At 44.4% G+C, this 20,846-nt stretch overlaps 1 protein-coding gene across 2 annotated transcripts in view; it reads left to right on the top strand.

Moving 5' to 3' along the window:
- The window catches only part of DCX (doublecortin), a 69,423-nt gene that overhangs the window by 39,090 nt on the left and 9,487 nt on the right, over nt 1-20,846 (top strand). The window contains exons 4-5 of one of the 2 annotated variants that reach the window (XM_057370121.1): nt 13,322-13,424; nt 16,996-17,118. In XM_057370121.1, the coding sequence (XP_057226104.1) occupies nt 13,322-13,424; nt 16,996-17,118 (226 nt within the window). Of the gene's footprint in view, nt 1-13,321; nt 13,425-16,995; nt 17,134-20,846 lie in introns of both variants that reach the window. The other variant, XM_057370120.1, reaches the window with a different exon arrangement.

Below are 20,846 nucleotides of genomic sequence, written 5' to 3'. Positions count from 1 at the left end.
ACCTTAGGAAAGAACAATTCAGCTTTCTTCAGTGCCTCAGGAAACAGTGCCACAAATACATGTGAGAAATCAAACAGCACTTGGGAGATGACTAAAAACAGTCCAGTGAGTGGATCTGAATGCTTGAAATGGATGTCCTGACAACACAGTTTGAAATGTCCTAACAACACAGTTAGAAGTGTCCTGACAACACAGTTTGAAATGTCCTAACAACACCGTTAGAAATGTCCTAACAACACCGTTAGAAATGTCCTAACAACACAGTTTGAAGTGTCCTAACAACACAGTTAAAAGTAGAGGCAGCTTTTAACTCTTGTCAATGCTCTTCCCAAATAATCTGCACTGTTACTGCTAATTGGCATCAATCTTGCTGGTAATACCCATAGCAGAGATTTGCACGGAATCCATTGCTAATCCTATAAACTGGTGAGTTTGATAAAGTGGGTTGCTCTGGGCATTGCTAATTTTATTTCCATGCTTTCACTTGCTATCATTCATTAACCCCCAAACGGCAGGCTGGGCTGTGTGCACAAACAAGAGAGCAACAGTCATCTTATTAGGGGCTGGAACCGTGAGGGGGAAATTACAAGAGGATGAATATGTGCACAATTCAAATTGAATATTAACACAGTTCAAATTGAATATATGCACAATTCAAATTGGATGCCTTTTCTTGGGTGTCATTATGTGTCCAGCTACCTGCTGGGAAAAAAGACCCCAAAACAAACCACCAAGTTCTCATCACATTCAAAATTGAATTTAGTAAAAGGAAATTTTACATTGAATGGCATAATTTTTCACATGTACCCAAGGCACCACAACATGGGATACAGCTGCTATTTGTATCTCGTTGTCTTATTTGTTTCAAAATACTTGTGCCACATTCAAATTCTGCAGCACTCACAGTTCTTGGAGCACTGATCTCATGCTGAGGGCTCAGACTCGCCCCTCTGTCTCATTGGGGCTCACCAGGRTAAGCAMRAAATTCYCYWAAATWCYCCCAAATTCTGGGACATCCCTTGTTAGCTTTAGAGGAACTGCAAAGGATTAAATAAAAAGCATCCCAGGGCTCTTCAGAGATGTCCCTTTAATGCAGAATTGGACTGGCCCACTGTAGCATAGCAGCAGAGCTTGCGATAGTGATGCTTTATTTTTAGTTCAATATTGGTCAGTTGAAATGGGATTAAATGGGCACCTTAAATGGGATTGCAAAAACAAAGGTTCAGGTCATAAGATCAGATTTCCCAGATTTCCATCTGCATACTGAAGAGAAGAAAAATCTGTTCTGGAAAGTCTGAGAAGTTTTTCTGCCACTGACTAGCTTAAATTTTACATGTAGTAGTCAAATAACATAAAACCACCCTTTTTGTTCTGAGTCAATGTTTTATTGTGATATAATTCTTAATTCTGTGACCCCCTCATAGTCCTTAAATAAATGTACACTTAAATAAAAGTCCTTAAATAAATTATACAGTCTGGGTTTGCTTCCAGAGAAGGAGGTCTGGATGCAGAACAGCCTCTCACTGAGAGAGTTTGGTTTGCACTCAAGGAGCTGGAGAGCTTCCCTCTGCTCTCCCAGCCCTGCTCTTGGCAAGAGCCCATCCCAGCCATGCTGTGTGTGTGCCCAAGCAGGGGTTTCCATGGTCAGAACCAGCTGGTTACAACTGTGACTTCATCACACACACCCAGGGACAATGGGTGCATCTCCAGGATCAGATCAGATAACCAGGGAAAAGGGACAGTAGAGTTCTTGGGAAAAATTGAAATATGTCAGCCTAGAAAGTGAATTTAATACTTGGTATTGCCAAGAAGTGAAAAGGAGTTGCAAAGAAAACATCCCATTCATTATCTAAGGCTGATTTTCCGGGCAGCCAGCATTTTTCTTTTGTCTAAGAAGGCTGCCTTGGAACTAAAACAAGACAATAGTGTAGATTATCTATTCTCTTGGGGAAAGAAACAAAATATTTAGCCTGGACTACAAAAGGAGAAGAGTGTCAAGTTTTTAAAATTACTTTGGCGTGTTTGAGTTCAAGACAGCGAAAGCAAAATGCTTGTTAGGCTGTTGTAGTGTGCGAGTATCATGGTTGAGTTGATGTTCCAGGAATTGACTGCACCAGCATGTTAATTGTCAGGACACGATTCCCTAATTCTTTCTAAAGGAAGCTCGTGTGCTGCCTTATTTGGTTACAGATGTTTCGCTGCCTGGGCACACAGGGGGAAAGAAGAGAAAGGAAAAGTGTGGTTGTTTTAGCGCAGTGACATTTTAGTGAACTCCAGCACCGCATTCCTGGTGGAAATGTATATTCTGGGCTGARCGTTATTTCTTCTGAGGCACCGGGGAAAATATAACACTGGTGTTGTTACACTTGCCTCTCTCCACTTATTCCTGCTGTCCCGTGCTCCTGAAATGCCGTGTTTCCCTGGTTCTTGAACCCGACTGGAACGGCAGAAATTCAATGTTTCTTTAAAAAGCTCAGCCCTGGCTGTCTGTGCTGGATGTTTATGAGWGTGCTGGAGCAAATTGAAAGCACACCACTGAGGGGAGGGAGATTGCCACGGGAGAGGCTGATATTGCTGGATTACCTGTCAGAAATGATCTGGGYCTGAGATGAAAGGGGAAGGCAGCAAAGGGAGGCTGTAAAACATTGGAGGAGGTAAAACTAAGAATACAAAGTTTCAGAAGTCCTGTCAGTGTAATCAGGAAGTAAAGTCCGATTGATGCTGTGTGGAATTCAGYAGATCTGCACCAAGAGGCTCATGTGTCAGTGGGGTTTTGGCCCTTTTATTTCACATTTCTGTTCACAAATGTGTGCTCAGTCTCTAAGCAATGTGTTTATGTATGAGCAGCATTCCCATCATGAACACACAACACATCTTTCCTGGCATCCACAACAAAATTAAAAAAACTCTGAAACAAACAAAAAAAACCCCGCAGCAGCAAAACAACCAAACAAAACACCTGCATCTTTTAATGGATATGAATGTACAGAGGGTTGTTTAACATCCTTTTGTTTTAACCATAGTTGCAAAGTTGCTGATTTCCACAGGCACAAAGAGGACTCMGAATGCTTTGACCCAGGGCTGTTGGGTGCATAACTGAGAGGAGAAGCTGACTCAAAACCTGCGAGGAACAAGAAACTCTTTTGTGCAGGGGTGAGGATCAGCAGGAAGGGTCAGCAGAGGAAAGAATCTACAATATCTGTCCCCAGAAAGGTGAAGGGCGCTGTGAGGTGCTCCCTGGGGTCATTATTGCCTCACACAGAGTGACAATGACCAGCTCAGCCCGGCTCCTGTCCCTGTCTGTGGCAGGACAGGGAAATGCTGTGTGGCAGAGGCCAGCCTGGTGTCATTCCCATTAACAGAAATGATCCATTTATCGTGGAAATGACAGTCCATCTGCAGGGGTGAGGGCTGGGGAAGAGCTGGAGAGTGAAGGATTGGTGGAGAGCTGATGAATTGGTGCAGCAGTGGAGAGAGGAGTTAAAAACCCAGCTGCATGATTTCTGTGGCTCAAACAAAACCACTCCCAGTGATCCTGGGCAGTGCACAGAGGGAATGTTGGTGTGTCAGCATCTGCAGCAGTGATGTGTGAGCTCACACAGTCACCTCTGCACCGCTCCAGAAATGGAATATTCTTAGAGATTGCCAAAGAAACWGATCCAGCTCTGTCTGTGAGCCTCTGGCCACCTCCTGTTTCCATCAKCCATCTCTTGGGGGAATCTTGTAGCAATTAGTTTCTAATTGCTTCAGTAGTCTACGAGTGATTTGATGAGGAATGCCATGCAAATGTAATGGTTCTTGCATGTTTCACAGGAGCAGGAATTAATTGTGTCATGATTTTAAAAACTCATGTTCTTTCCATTCTCCCTTTTTCTATCAGACGTTATTTTATATCGCAAAAAAAGGGTCAAATATTAAAAAGTGACATTTCTCATTCTTTAATCAGGAGCTGTTCTGCCCCAGCCCAGTGGCACAGATCCACCCTGATGAGCTCTGTGTTTGTGACCACGGTGTCATTGGTGTGATTACTCCCCCAAAGCAGTGGGACYCTGTAATGCCTCTCCCAGGTGCTGTTTGGTTGGGGTGAGGAGGTTTTRACCTCCTGCCTTCTGGAATCCCGCCAGTAAATCAACTGCATCTTGGGATCATCTCCAAATGAAATTTGCTTRCCACGCAGCAGCGAGGAGACGTGATGGGAGTGTAAAACAGGACGATTTTTCACTGCAGAAATACTTGAACTCACTCCAGACAATTATGCAGCCTGCCATTTTACACATCATCTATTTCACTATTCCTGCATCAATTATTCTATTAACGCTGCTGCACACTARGCTAGAACCTGTCACTGGTCCTGTAGATGTGGAAGGGATGGAATCCATTTCAAAAAAAAAGGCAAAAAAAGTCATTTTTGTGTGAAAGGCTTTGGGACATCCATTTCAGCAGCCTCTCTACATGTGCTATACAAAGTATTTTTATCTCCCAGCCTGCTTAACACTGTTAATTTCTACCCTAATGTGGTTTAGCTCTGAACATAATGCTGAATTTTCCTCTACTYTGTTCACTGTCAGCTGAGTTGAAAAGAGCTGTTAATTAGAAAAAAAATATATTAGCTTTATTCAAGGATTAACAGAAATTAGGGTGAAAACAAAACTCTTCTGATAGGGAGAGGATATGTATTTGCTGTAACTTCAGGATATCTCCCAAAACACAAAGAGCAGGTTCAGAATTATAATTAAGGAAGAAATTTTAGCTCCCTGAAAAAACAGCTTGATGACAATTGTTCCYTTCCTTTAGATTCCGTGTAGCATCTGTTACAATTAAATTTTTAAAGGCCACCATTTTTAATTCCCATTAATCTCCTGAATTAACAGTGTGAYAAAGATCCTGGCAGACACTGAAATTTAACGAGTCAAAATGCCTCTAGGAGGCTTTACAGAATATTTAAGGAATTGAGCAACAGCACTGATGCTTTGAGCGAGATGAAATGCAAAGCCAGGGTTAATTGGATACAGACCAGTTGCATCTTCTCTGTAATTCAAGAATGAGGCTGACTTGGACACAGGGCTGTAAATGAATTTATTCTGCTGGAGGACTGGACAGTATGACCTTCACCAGGGCTGGAGATGTGTGTTGGGAAGAATTACTTGGAGGTTGAATACTTTACACTGGTGTCTTTTTTTTTCCATTAAGGTTGGTAGCAGGAAGTAAAAATATCRACTCCTCAGCACCTTCCTCGATGGGAGAGTGTGTGGGATTTTACARATATGTAGAAGATCTGAGGGACAAAGCAGCAAAACACGAGGGACAAAACCTGTCCCTGTGTCCAGCCCCCCCGACCATCCTGAAGGATTGTGACCCAAACCCCATGGGCTGGGAGTCCAGAATGGAACAGAGAAATGCAAAACCCGTTACCAAAATGCCAAAAAAGAGAGATGGAAAGCATTTATCCTGATACTTGCTTGGTTTATTGCATTTTGCTGGGGTTTTTCTAAATTTTTCATCACCCGCTCTTGAAAATAAGGTTTTGTAGGCCAAACAAGACCAGGCCGCTGGGTCTTTTAAAGTGAGATTTGTRTTTATTTTGTGATTTACTTAATCCTAATCAACATCTTGTGCGTACCAGGAGTGCCAGGGCGGAGGAGGGTGTCCGTGGTGGGGTGGTCAGTGTGCTGCTGTGCCAGGACAGGCATGGACAGCCCCAAACCTGCCCCACAAAGGAGCGCTGACCCCTCCTGGAACCGCAATATCCCCGAGATCTCCTCAGCCCTGGTCAAAACAACCAGCCTGACACGTTTTACCCAGCACTCATTCTGGAAGGAGGCTCCTGGTGTCAGCAGGACAACCTCAAATAACTCAATTTTTCAGAGAGTAAAACACATCCACRCGTTACATGGAAATGGATTCGTATTCAATGTCATTTCCTTTGTCACTCTGGGGGACTGCCCAAGACAGAATTTTCTCTCATGTCTCTTTACACCAGATCACAGAGGCTGTGGAACAAACCCAGCTATTTCACGCAGTCTCCATTTTCGCAGGATTTTATTCTGCTGGCAAATCCCGTGCTGGGACACTGCCTGTACCTGCCATGGCTGGACATCAGTCAGGCACAATGGGTGGGTTGGTCCCATTTCCCTGGAATTGATCCATTTCCAGGGCTTTATCCCTGGAAAATGGAAATGCAGGAATATACCAGTTTTGTCCCAAACCACACCATCCTGGTGTTGTGTTTGTGTTTTAAGCAGGGTGTGGTTTTATTTAGTTTTATTTTGATGCCTCATTCAGAGCGACCTGCACCAAGCTGAACAGCAGCTTTTCCCCTTATCAACCTGTGCACAACAGGATCAGCAACAGCCATAGATTTTAGGARTTTTTTGGAGCTGGAAATCCCCTTAATGGATATTCCAGCCTCACCCTGACTGGCTCCCTGTGTCCTTACTTTCAAGACTCCATTTCAAGGAGTGTTACTCGACTTTGGCCACAAAGTTTTGCTGCTTCTCTGACACTCTTCTGTCACCCAGAACTGTTTCCTCTCAAGAGTGATGAGGGGATGCTGATTAGGATTAAGCTTTCTGAATTCCTAAGTGCTACCTGTTCTGGGGCTATTTGTGCTGGAAATCTCTCCTTTCAAAGTCAATCTGTCACCCAGAATTTCTCGTTTTATGGTTTTCCGACTGGAGCAGTGGTGTTGTTTTATATATCGGTTTGGATGGCTGTGCTCTTTGTTCCCCCAAACTTCACAGCACGTTTATCCTCGGTGTAATGCTCTCATGAATGCAAGAGCAAGCCTTTCTTCTGCTTAAAAAGAGCCAACAGCCTGAATATCTGTTTCATGGTCTCCTCCATATGTATAGGGAGTGGGGATAACAAACTAACCTTTCTTCCAGGGATTAATTGGATTTCACACAGTTTGGAAGCACCCCTCATTCATCAGATATATTAAAATGCAGCTTTAACATTCCTACTGGGTAGCCTGGCTGTTGACCTTCCTCCATCCTGCTYTTTATTCCGTTCTGTTTCAAACTTACCCAATTCCAATATTTCAATAAACAGGCCCYGTGTGCTGCAGCCCCTTGAGAGCAGCATTTCTTCATGCATGAGGCCCTACAAGCTGCTGGGGACACACATGCATGAATATTTTTTTTTTTATTCCACTTAAATGAGCATCACAAATGTGTATTCTAGAAATAACGCATATTGTTCAGGAGCTGGTGTCCCTACTCTGGTTTAATTGCCTCATAAAGTGGGAATAAAGCACTCATGATCAGCCTGCTGGAGCTGTTCAGCCTAATTTACAGGATCTGCATTTTTCAGCAGCAAAAAGGTGTAAAGACTATTTCTTGCAACAAAGAAAACACTTGGCCATCCTGACTGCCCAGAAGTTTCTCTTCTGGAGGTGAGAAAGGAAGGAAAAAGCCTCTACAGGAGAGTGGAATTTGATTGTTTCAATCAAACTGTGTAGGGAGGCCTGAATGTTCTTGGTGAATACAAGAAAAAGTGGAGATCTCTGAATAATGCGTGAAGGAATGGAAAAATCTCTGCATGTTTCTATTGAGAGGTGAAACCCGGATGGGAGAGGTGACTTTTACTGCCCTTCATGGTGACAGGAGTGAGGGGACAGCATGGCCATGGTCTGGCCAGGTCCCCAGGTGGATATTTGGTGGCTCAGGACAGCAGAGATGGAACAGAGGTGACAGAGACCCCTTCCCTCACTGCTGAGTAGCTCAGAGAAGGGCTCCCCAAAGTGCAATTAAATATTTGTGTGGCACGGGCTGGGTGTGCAGGAGTGCTCAGGGCCCACTTTGGAATGTTGGTATTTGTGTTTTTCCTGCTCCTCTGTCTATTGCTTATCAACTTTTTAAAGCAGTATTTTTTCAGGCAAGCAGATAAGTAATTCTCTTTCTGTGAATGCAAATGTGGAATCGATTGAGTGGGCGTGTGCATACTTTAAAGAAATAATTGAATCCAAACATCTCTTATTTTTAAATGCAGRAAACCAGAATCTAATAAAATGTAAATCAATTCAGTGTCTGCTTTGGGCTTGCAGTCTTCAGACTGTTAAAAAGAAAAAATGCATTAAGTGCTGTGCATTCCGATGCCAACATCTTTATTTTCCATCACATTCTCTTAACCCTTCAGCCTTCTGAGATATTTTCTTTGTGGATACAGAGTGAAGAACTTACTGCCCATGTTCGTCAATTCCCATATTCCTTGTGGATGTTCCTGTGGGTTAATCTGAGTGTGTTTGGTTTCTGTACCRTGCTGTGCTGGTTGCAAACACCCAAATGGCACATCATAAAGCACAWTTGCCTTTGTGATTTAGGACTTTGGCTCCTCAGACCCAAAACAAACAGGCCACTGCCAAGCTGGCTTGGAGTACAGGTGCTGGACTATAAAAACTAAATCTATCAGATTGCTGGTGTGAGTTAAAACAGATTTTAAACAGATTTTAGAGACATTCCCAGCTCRGTGAACTCTTGGTGCCTGTCTGGCTGCTGGTGTGACTTGCTCAGCTCAGTGCTGAGAGAGAAAGGACAGGGGTTGGTRTCTCAAATACATCCATTGTCTTTAGCTGCCATGGTTGGAAGTGTTCAATTTTATAGCACTTATCAAATCAACTGGAAAACAAGAGTGTGTCTTAATCCAGCTCTGTTCTCACAGCCTTTATGTGTGCATGGTGTGCAATTGTCTTCTGGGGTCTTTTGGGCCCTTTTTGGCTTTTTTTTTGTGGATACTTTTCCCCCTGTTCTGACCTCTGGAAGCCTACAAGTGAAGAATCATGATGATTTAAAGAAGCAAATGGAGATCTTCTTCTTTGAGCACAACCATTAGATTTTCAGAAATTCAGGGAGTTTGAAGCCACCTGTGTTCTGCTGCCTGAATTCCTAAAGGGGATGAATATTGCAGAGAGAATGGTTCACAAAATCTTTATAACTRAGGGAGAGAACTAGAAATAGAACATTTTCTGAACTGATAATGGCATTTCTTTGAAAGGTGAAGGGGACAGTTCAGCTCACCCTGTGTCACTGCTGGGACCAGGTTTGTGCTGGAGACAGTGACAATGAGGGAACCCCTCCCCTGTGCAGGGACAGCGAGGGGTGAGAGGGACAACAGGAGCTGAGCAATCCCAACCCTTCAGAGCATCCCAGGCTCTGCTCTGCTCTGCTGGGGGATTCAGGCTAAGCACAAAGTCTTCAGGCTTTTGATTTCTCATTCCTTTTAATCGTTTTATTTACTAATAAATGACAGTTTTTAAATACTGTTGCTGCCTCCTGGAGGAAGGTGGGGACAGCCAGTTACTCTGTGCCCTGTGTGTTTACTGCTCCTGGTCCAGGTGAACTCACAATTCCTGCCTGTAGCACCACAGGGATTTCAGCAAACTGTGAGCTCACACCAGGGACATGTGTGAGGCAARCTCCATTTTGTCAAAATCCCAAAAAACGCTTAGTTCTACAAGTGCTTTATTAAAATGAGGCAGGGGCTCAGCAGCTCTCACAAGRCTGCAGCTTTTCCTTTCTGCAATTAAAATTGCTGCAGCAGACACTGATGGACTGTCACTGCAGAAATCCCCTCCTGGAAATCCCAGCTATATTGTCCTCTCAGGGAAGCTTTTTCCTCATGTAAGCAGAGAAGGGTTTAATTTAACAAGGAAAACCTACAGAATTGCAAACAGTCCCCTAAAATCTCTGTTAATCTCCACAACCTTCTATTCCTTCCATAATATATGTGATAAAGGTTTTTAAAGATCCAGCCTTGGCACAAAGAGAAATGCTGCYATCAAATCTATTAGAAGTAATGACTTTGTAAAAAATAAATTTGTGCCTCATCGACTGGAGAGTGAAGATATGATTTCCTTCATTGGAATTGCTTAAGCTACAGGAATTGGAGAGCAAACATTTCATGCAGTATGATCCTTTCCCRAGTCAATATTGTCCTTTCAATCTGGAATTTCAAATTAAATATTATCCTCCCTTAAACAAAGGCATGGAAATCAATGCTATTTATCTTGTCAACTGTAGTCACATACACAAGTTTAATTTTTGTTATAGATGAAAAATGCTTGTAGACTGAAAACTGTGAAAAGAGTAAAAAAAAAATGTAAAAGTTTCCTATTTTGCTGGTTCCTGATCTCATTGCTGAGGGTGCATGATAACAGTTACCAACAAAATCAGCATTTTCAGGTAGCAGCACTGGTCCGTGCATTGTCTGGCAGCTATTGGGTTTTGTCTTGTGCTTTAATAAATTTACAGCTAAAAGCAAAATGCAGCATTTTAAAACAATGATTCTCAGGTTATCATGTGGGTAAAAATTTACCCTTGATATGAACCTTATTTCAGTGTTTTCATGGCGTTCCAGGTGAATTATATTCTATAATTAGAGTGGTGGATCAGAGCAAGCTAAAGCAGAAAATGTACCTTCAAAAAGTCCACACTGCTTTGGGGGGAGACTTCTACTATTTTTATTTATTTTTTTTAAACTGAGAAAACATGAGGAAAAATACTTCTGAAGAAGGGATAGAAGACCAATGATGTTGGGAATCACTAAAAGCCCCATCCACATTAATGCATGGAGAGGTTAGACCAACCCTTAAATATCCCATAGTGGTTAGTGAGGTTCCAAACCAGTTATCCCAGCATGGCCCCATTTCCCAGCCTCATGGYCTTCAGGGATGAGCACATCCAGGGCTTTCTCCTGCTGGTTTTCCTTTTTCCATGCACCCCCAGACAAGCTGGCTCTGGGGCTGTCGGATCCAGCCTTGAAGTCACAGGTTTTCACAAAGGAAGTTTACTCCAGYGACTTTCTGTGGACAGGAATCCATCTGGGACGTGTTTCAGGGACACAGAGCAATGATCGAGGGCTGGAGTTGAGTAAACAAAAGGTAAACAGAAAATACCACCCACATGGTGAGCACAAGCAGCAGAGCTACAGCCCCATAGTACAGGACACCAGTTATTTTCTGATTTTTGTAATGTTTTGCACTGTTTAAGGAGAGAGGGGCTGGGTTTTGGCTGTCCTTTCTACTATGTTGTGGTGAGCTCTTAATAGTGGGAGTTACAACAGGAAACCAAAGAAGAACAAATAAGGCAAATGCAGAAATTATTGTTTCCTGAATATTCAGAGTTCAACAAGAAGATTATCTAATCYTTTACCAGCCCCCAGTGCTCGTCCAGCCAGCTGTTCATTACTCCAAAATACACACAGGAAAACTGCTCTCTGGAGGGACAGGAATGCAGGAAAGTGAACTGCAAATATCTCTGCCTGACATGCAATCGGGTGTTTAATTGAACACCTGAATCTGARGGTTTTCTTGATTAATCTGAAGATTTTATTGATTTCCTGAACTTTCTTCTCCCTTGGGATGGTTGTGGGCAGTCAAGGACAAAACACACACTTTGACTTCGGACCTGGGGACTCCAAAAGCATCTGTGGCTTCTTTCTGATTCCATGCAAAAGGCTGGGAAATTTTTGAAGCCTTTTGATCCAACTTCAGATCGCAGATTTAACAGCACAGTGGAGCAGAGCAACCCACRGGCCTTTTCAGCACCATAAGTGCAGTGCTTAGCATTCAGATGGGAACTTGCATGGAGCCAAACCCAATTATTTGCAAATGAATCAGTGCCACACATCCTCAGGGGGAGGGCTGTAATGCCGAGTGCTGGTTGGAAATGTCATCTTTTCTTTGGGAGAATTCTCTGTAGATAGCGTTAGCGATTCGCAGTCTAATTTTAGGCAAACAGAAATAGGAATTCGCCTGAGCTAGCAGAGAAAATTCCAACTTTGATCAAAGGCACGGCAGATTTCAGCCTGCTCCGTTTTGAAAGTCATGACAATGTGAAAAGCAGGCTTTTCACTCCGGTTTGGCATCGGAACCAGTGCTGGCACTCATCAGCAGTGCTTTAATTATACATTTTACTAACCAGTGTGAAATACTGAGCCTGATTAAGATGGCCAAAAGCCTTCTTTACAGTTGATTTATTAGAGCTTGAAATTAACTTTTCACAGCCCAGCTCCAAGAGATCAGTAGATATGGAAATGCAGCTCTGCCTACGGTGGGTTCCCCCATGGTTATTTCCAGTGCTCTTCCAATTCCTCCCAGTGCCCAGAGATGGTGAAACACTGGTCAGCAGCATCAGCTCTCAGCCTCTTTCCTCCATTAGAAATGTCAGTGCCAACCTTGTGCTTGCCTGGAATGGTTTCCTGGTGGAATGGAACTCTGGAAAACCACCTTGGGCTCTGCTGGGTGCTCAGATGTGTGGGCTTGCCCTGGGCTGGCTGCTCTTGGAGCTGTTCCACATTGAGCTGTTTGCAGAGGAGCAGTTTTGCTGCTCCTGACACAAGATATGGTCACTTTGTGACTGGAGTAACAGGATATTGTTAGGAATTTTTAAAACAAGYCCATCATCTGTACAGAATTTCAGCTCTCTGCCAGGTGAATATGGRGAGGAGCTCCCAGCCTGATGACATTTGAAACTTTTCTCCTGCTGGAATGCTCCCAGCAACCTGAATGCATTTACAGATTTCCAAACTGCCAGGTATCAGTTCTCTGATTAAGTCAGTGGCTCTGAGCCTTTCACATCCTTGCTTTGCTTCTGTTTGATGCTGCAAGGCAAGACACAGTTTGGAGCTCCAGGTACTGCGGGGTGGAATTTCCTCCTGTTGAGGATGGCAAAAAGAGGAGCGAGGTGCTCAGTGAGGGAGAGGCTGSCTCAACATCTGGAGAACATCTGTGGATTTAAGTGGTGCCAAGTCTGAAGGTTTGGGTGGGAAAGTTGTGCAGTCATGCTTTGGCTCTCTCCATCAATAGCACAGATAAACCTTTTGGCTTTTTTATCATCCAGATTGCTCGGGAGGAGTCACATCTCCCCATCTGTGCTGGGCCCAGCCACGCTTCACCTTCATAGTGGTTTTTTGAGTTTTTAAGGCTCTGTAGGTGCCAAGATGCTCCCCACAGAGGCAGTGGTGTCCCAGCCCTGCCAGTGTGGCACGGGGGCACCTCTGTTCTGATTTCAGAAGGAGCTGTGTCATTCCTTGGGGTGACTGATGTGTCCTGTCAGCTGGGTGGGAAATCCACACCTCACAGAACTTACAAGGCMGTTCTTTGGGGCTATTTTCGCTGCTTTCTGTTTGTTTTTTGATGACTCTGTTMGGCTCAGCTTGCCCAGGGAAGTGGTGTGAGGAGCACCAGCCCTGTGGAGAGCAGGACCCCGTTACCATGGGATGGGGAACAGCAGAGGGGCCGCCCCCTTCTGCTCCAGCAACAGCTTCAGCCACGTCAGRATGTTGCCAATTAAAAATAAAATGAATGACTTTGCTCTCTCTGTAGGTGACCTGTCTCCACGATTTCTTTGGGGATGATGATGTGTTTATCGCCTGTGGTCCAGAAAAATTCCGCTATGCACAGGATGACTTTTCYCTGGATGAAAGCGGTAACATCAAACACACACTGTGGTTTTATTTGATTTCCCTTCACTTGCTTGTGATCAGATAATAATGCTGCATGCTTTTGTTCTGGTTTTTGAGACCCAGTACATGGAATTTAACATCCTTTTGTGATACTTATCCAGTCAGCAGATATTATAATCAGGCAAATACCGACTGAGGTGGCCCAAGTCAGAATAAATTAATTCCCAGAGCATTTTGACATTACTGCAGAATCTGGTAGTGTTTTTACTTTCTGTTTCATTTAGTTACAGTCAGATAAATACATTTTTTTTCAGAACTAATGATCCTTATGCACTCATGTGCATATTTAAAATRGGAACAAGCAACAGTTTAAAAAAATATAACATTTCTCCTGCTTTCTTCTGCTGATTCACAAAGCAGGGCAGTAATTCCCCTTTTGGGGACATGACTGGGACACCACCATTATTTTTCCTTGTTACTACTGCCACGTTATTAGAGAATTCTGTAATTATGTGAATGATAATGTGAGTCTCTGTGACCGATTGAGCCATGCAATATTTGATTTCACAGAATACACAGAGCTTTCTTGTGGGATTTACCACCCAGCCCACCTCACAACTGCACCCACCCACAGCACTCGCTGTCTGCAGGTGCCAGTGAGGACAGCAAGAGGAAATTAATGGCATTTTGACCATTTAAACCAAAAGAAAATGTGGTCTCCAAGCATTTAGGCTCATTTCCCAAAGCTCTAGGTGTGCTGTGTAAGGAACACAAGCCCCTCCTKTCCTACATGCTACAAACTGGCTGAGGATTGAGGACCAAAGAGGATTTTTCTGTATGCCAGGAAGTCAAGCAGCCCCTAACCTTCAAACACCATATTTTTTATGACTCCTTTGCAAGCCTAATTTTATTTCAGTGCCAGTTCTCCTGACCTGTGTACTCCAGATGAACCCATTTGATGGTCTTGGGTAATTCAAAGGAAGTCTCCAAGGTTCAGCTGAGACTTTGCAGGCAGAGAACAAAACCTGTGTCAGGCTGGGGAAGCGATCTGTAACCTGAGCTTCACATTGTTTTTTACCACTCAGCAGTTGAGTCAGCTCCACAGGGAGTTCCAGGCTGGAAAAGTCTGGATGCAATCCTGGCAAGGATGAAGTGATGGAGAGTCCAGCTCCCTGCCCACACTGTGGTCATTGCTCACTTTCCCAGCTTGGCTTTCTCCAGCCAAAAGGAGCCAGATTTGCTGTTGGGAAGGCACCGAGGAGCTGCAGGTCCCAGAATGTTTTCAGGGGAGCCTTGCACCTCTCGGGAAGCAGAGGAAAAGCCTCAGTGCTGTTTTCCCACTGTGCACCCATCACCCTTCCTTGTTCCAGGTCAGATGCTGCCAGCAGAGCTGTAAATCCTGAGCTTTTGCAGATGAGTGTCACCTACTAAAATCTCCTCTGTCATGGGGAAATTTTTCTTGCCTGTTAGGCTGACACACACCCRGATTTCTGGTTATTATGTTCACTCTGGCAGGACATCAGGAAACAAAACCAGAAACAGCATAAGAGAGGATTATGTCATCTTTTTCCTCTTGGCTGCCCACCACAGCTTCCACCCTCTAATCCCTGCTGCTGAGCGCCTTCCAGATGACATTGCTCTGTCCCTTCTGTACCCATCGCTCTCAGCATCATGGAGATGTCACACTTTGGTGACATTTARAGGSCTTTTTACACCAACCYCAGCACAGCCAGGTTTCCTCCTCCTGCAAGGGCTCAGGGATTTCTTTGGTGTGCTGACACTTGCCAAGGGCTGAGCTGGAGGAATTCCTCAGAGTCAGCCTTTCTCTGCTGGAAAAAGCAAAGCCAGGTTTCCTTCCAAGAAATGACTCCCCTGGGAAGAARATAAATTTGGAAGCTCTTGCAGAGATGTAACATGAAGTATTTTTACTTTTTAGGTTTAATTTTTTTAGTGAGTAATTCAGGGGACTAAACACAGCTGCCTGACACCCTCTGCGTCCTCTCACATGAGTACTGTATAAAAAATAAGCACATGTATAAAAAATTGGGGTAATATTGGTGCTGGACAAGCCTTTCTGTGACATCATCTGTGAGAWGTCAAGTACTTTTGAAAAAAACCCAAAACAGACAAACCCGCAACGGAATTAGGATTTCCAAAATCGATTTAGCAGGAGAGAAAATAAGCTGACTGTAAGTTTAATTCTTGCCATGCAGCATCCCTGGAGCACCAGGCCTCCTCTCCTCCCATTCTTGTGCTCCATGGCCCAACAGCAAAACTCTGTCTCAAACCATCCAGAAGGAGCAGAGACAGACCCTTGGCTGTCTGAGAACGAGCAAAGCCTGGGGAAAAATTTAAGGCAATTACATTTTCATAGATACGCTGATATATAATGAAATAACACATACATTTAGGTCAGACAACTTGCTTTCRGTTGACCAATTATTTATCTGCTCTGTGCTGCCTTAATTCCATTGGGGAATCCATTCCAGGGGGTCCTCAGTGCATGTGGAGCTCAGCTGAACTTTTCCATAAAAACCTGCCTGCATGTGGAACACGCAATTCCCATCTGTAAAAACCACACATTTTTCACATCTTGGTGAGGACAAGCTGTTGGAGGAGATGAGGTGGGACCAGCTAGCATTTGACAAAAAGGAAATCCCTTTTTTATTGCCTTCCTCTTAACTGGGTTAAGTTAATAACTCGAGGGGTGGAAAGTTCTTTTTCTGTTGGCTCTCAATGTAAATAAAGGCTGGTTCTGAAGATCAGGCGTGCCTGAAATCCTGGGACACATGGAGGTTTGTTAGCATTTCAGTTCCCCTCTGCAGGACCCTGTAGATCATGTTTACATTTTCCACTCTTCCTGGSCTATTTATTTTTTAAGAAAGCACAGTTGGGGTTCTCATCTGCTCATGTGTTCCAGTACATAAATCTGCTGGGCTTGTTTATACAAACCTTTCTGAAAGGGAAAAGTGGCCAGGACAGAGGATGTGCTTTTTTAAAACCATTTTTTTGTCTTCTTTGCTTCCTGCATCTGAAAAATTGCAGCTTGTTGAGGGCAGAAGAGGCTGATTCTGGCTGGGTGAAATCCTMCTGGGGCAGATGCCCCATCTGCCATGTGGGGATTTTGCATCACACCAAGAGCTTTCTGCACCTGCAGAAAGGGCACCCATCATTCCCATTACTGGGTCTTCACAGAAAGGTTRCCCCAAATTCACTGGGCTTTTTGGGCCTGATTGTTCCCTCAGTCAGTGCTGACCGTTTTCATTGTGCTCATGAGACCCAAGGGAAGGAGAAGGACAGAAAATATTTGGTAGGACAAGGAAGGGAGATGAGCCCTGCCAGGAGCCAGCCTGACCGAGCCTCAGCACCTCCTCTAGAGGAGCAGAGCTCTTCTCTTTGCCTTCTCCTTAAAAAATCTCCTTTCTGCCCTGGAGAACAGTGATGACATCACCTGTGTGATGTGATTTGCCCTCGCCCTCGGTATTTTCTGTCTCTTTGGGGACAAAGCCTGAGCTGCCCGTGGGTGTTCACASCAGGTGCCCGTGGGCAGCAGGAGCAGCAGGGCTGTAACCAGGTGGGTTTGTGTTTCCCCAGAGTGCCGGGTGATGAAGGGGAGCCCAGCAGGTGCCACGGGCAGCAAATCCTCCCCCACCCCTCAGAAGAGCTCAGCCAAGAGCCCCGCGCCCATGCGCCGCAGCAAGTCCCCGGCCGATTCAGGTAACCACCAAGATGGTGAGTGATTGTTTCTTGGTGTCTGAACTTAACTGTGCTCCAGGGAAAAGCACAAACTCCCTGTGTTTGCACAGGATATTCYGGTGTCTTTGGGAAACAAGAAGCTWTGGGGGCACTTAATAAATATTGAGATGGAATTCCCTGGTTGGCAAAGTGCAGTTGTGGCTCCCCCAGTCTCCTACCCCAACAGCATTTTAAAAGAAGTTTCCACTTCCCAGGCAGGAAATCGAGGCCCACAGTGCTCCCTGATGRTCCCTGTAGATACAGAGTGATTGAGAGTAACCTCCTGTGCAAAGCAAGTGCTAATTATTGTACAGGTCAGGAGCCGCTCCTCCTAATCATTAGTTAAAGTAGACCAGTGACCTTGCAATTGGAGAGCTGGTGATGGGATTATTGATGTGACACTGAGACCCTCATTCAGTAGYAGGAGAGAAGGAAAATGGGAATCCTAATGTGCTGCAGCAGCTTGCACCATTTGAAATGCCTCCCTCCTTCTTCAGCAGTGCCTGGCACACCTGGAGAGCTGCAGAGGCTGTTAATCCAAGGCTGGGCTGCATACTGCAGGAATTCTGGTAATTGATCATTTTTAGAGTCATGGRGAGTTTCTAGAGTTAGGATTCATGTCTCACCTGCCTGCCTGTTCTGTTCCAAAAGAGAACCACACAYGGCCTTTCACTGAAATGGCCAAATCACCAAAAAAGTCCATCAGAATTCCAGGAGAGCTTCACAGTTTGAGTTCAGGTGTCCCACAGCATCAACACAGGGGATATCAACCAGAAATCGCTTTTCACCTTCATGCTGACATTCTACATGTTGAATAGGAACAGTACACAACAGTTGTGTGGGTTAATTAGACATAAATAAGGTATGGGATATAATTAGGTATGGGATTATTAGATGTAAAATCCACTTGGCTGTAGTCAGAAGGATTTCCCCCAGGAAAAAGTTAATTTTTTTAGTTTGTGTGGGTGTTCTTCAGCTACCTAAAGAGACAGTGTGAAATTGGTTGGTGCATGCCAAGACTGTAATTTTTTAAAAAATTATTTCTCTCTAAGGTGATTTTGTCTTCACAGTTTTTCTTCAAGATCCCATTGTTGGCTCTGCTTAAACTCAGGCTTGCCATAATCTAAACCCCTTTCACAATCCCAAATGCATGGTAAAGCTGTGTAAGCACAGTGAAGGCATGATGGGAAATATTATGTTGATTTAAAAAAAAACCCCAAAAAGTAACATTGAGTGATCAGGGAACCAGCTCATGCGTGAGCTGTGAAACAGCCTTAAACTTTCTCCACAAGCATCAGGTACTGATTCCCCCCAGAACCAGATCTTAGTGCATGAATATMGAGTTTAATATGAAATGGCACCATTGTGTGCCTGATTTTAACTGATTGGGTGACTCATCTGATGAGCTTTAATGAACACACTTAGCAGAGCCTTTCAGAGGGAGATTAAAAAAACCAGAAAGGCTGAACAATGACCAGTTCCTGGAGTTAAGGTCAGTAATGAAGAACAAATCAGGTTTCTTTAATCTGTCCAGACAAGGGTCTTTTCTTGCTTTCCTGTAATTTCAATAAAAGAAAAAAATGGCACTGGTCCTGCTTAATGAGAATARAAAAGACTGAACTCTTTCAGCATTGAAAAATAGAAGACTCTTGTTTTCTCAGGACAGAGAGAAAAAAGAATACCATTTTGTATTCTTGTATTGAACTGGTAATAGATTAAGTGGATTTACACATCTTTTAAGAATCAATATTTACATTTAGATGGGTTTTGGAGTTATCACWTTAGAAAGGCAAGGAATTCTGAATGAAGTCTTATTAATAAAAGATGATCTGACCTATATTTTTTTTTCCCACAGAATACTCACCCATTTAATTTGTGAAACTATTTAAGAGCAGTTTTACTTCAAATATATTAAATATCTTTGCTATGTGTTTGCTCCCCCACCCATTTGTACCTTTTGTCTTCATTGTGTTCCATTCTGCTGTGGTTGTCTTCAGAGTTTCTTTGGTTCTGTTTTGTTCCTGTTCTTTCCAGTCCTTTTCTATGTAGGTTTCTGTATTTTTTTTTCCACCAAAGTCTCCAAGGCCTTTGTGACATCCCTGGGCAGGTTTGGAGGTARATCTTGGGGTGAGGGAAGTCTGAACTCTCCTCACAGTGAGCTGTCACAGCTTCATTGTGAAAAGCTCAATTCCCTTTAGGCAGCCAGAGCCCTCCAGCTCCCAGGATATCAAAAAAGCGAGGCAGCTCATCCACAGAAGCATTTTAAACGTTGGTTTCTTGGCACGGTGCTTTTCTCTTTACTTACCATGCAGTCATTGAAAKGAAAGAATGAATGAAAATTGAATGAATGAATGAAGAATGAAGAAGTGTCCTGCTATGAGGAGATGGGAACACACCCCAATCTCTGTATTCCCAAGGAAAATCTTTCTCCCTTCCCTCACCAACCCCCAACCCACAGATGTACTTTTAATCCATGCCAGTGAATTTCTGGCAAAATTGGAGTTACAAAGCTCCTGTGTATTTCTAGCCTCAGTTTTTCTTCCTTTTAGCTTTGCTAAAAAACACAGCTCAGAGCAGTGAAATCCACAGTAAACCACACCTGCAGGACACCATCCAATTCCTCCTCCTGACATGATGGGGAAACTGAGCATAAGGAGAGAMGTCTCTGTGCTGCTGCTCTGATTCCTGAGATTGGAGTAGGGTCAGCATGAAGTTTGGCMGGATTTCTTTAACAGACTGCTCCAATGAGAAGTCAAACCAAGCAAAAGGCAGAGCTAAATCTCAGGGGAGAAATTCAGGGGAGAAAACCATGATGTCATTCCTCMTTCTTTCTTTGTTATAAAAATATGAATTTATTTTACACACCAAACAAGGTCTGTGAATTGTATATAGGTTTAGCTGTATAAAAACATGTGCTGTGATAGGAGAGCTTATGATTTTTAAAACCAAGACAGAATCATAGGTGCCCAAACTGAAATTTGAAAATGTYTTTGCCCAGCTTTGCCTTGATTTGGCTCTGGGAGAAAATACAAGCAGGGCTTTGGGGCTGCTGCAGGACCTTAATGTCTCAGCCCAGGGGTGGAAGGGTTTGGAGAGAGCGACAAAAGCACATTGAGCAGGCAGCAGCAGTTAGCAAACAGCCCGGAGTGTCCGTCTGTCCGGGCCAGAGCGCTCCCCGGGGTCATTGGGGATGGCCGTGCTGGGAGGCAGCAGATGGCTGACAGGGCGGAGAGCAGCCTGTGTCTGCCTGTCCCTGCCTGTCCCTGCCTGTCCTGGCCTGTCTGTCCCTTCCTGTCCCTTGCCTGTCCCTGCCCATCCCTGCCTGTCCCTGCTCTCCCTGCCCGTCCCTGTCTGTCCCCTCCTGTCCCCTGTCTCTCCCCTGCCTGTCCCTGCCCGTCCCTGCCTGTCCCCTTGTCTGTCCCTGCTCTCCCTGCCCGTCCCTGCCTGTCCCCTGTCCCTTGTCTGTCCCCTGCCTGTCCCTGCCTCTGCCTGTCTGTCCCTTCCTGTCCCCTGTCTGTCCCTGCCCATTCCCGCCTGTCCCTGCCCATCCCCTGCCCATCCCCTGCGCGTCCCTGTCTGTCCCTGCCTATCCTTGCCCATCCCTTGCCTGTCCCTACCCATCCCTGTCTGTTTTCTACCTGTCCCCTGCCCATCCCTGCCCACCCCTGCCTGTCCCTTGTCTGTCCCCCGCCTGTCCCTGCTCTCTGCTC

Source organism: Malurus melanocephalus, unplaced genomic scaffold (genome assembly GCF_030028575.1).
Source record: "Malurus melanocephalus ecotype Western Australia unplaced genomic scaffold, MMel_1.1 scaffold_120, whole genome shotgun sequence".
Classification (NCBI taxonomy): Eukaryota; Metazoa; Chordata; class Aves; order Passeriformes; family Maluridae; genus Malurus; species Malurus melanocephalus.
Note: the sequence above shows the minus strand (reverse complement) of the source record. Positions and strands in the feature narration are given on the sequence as shown.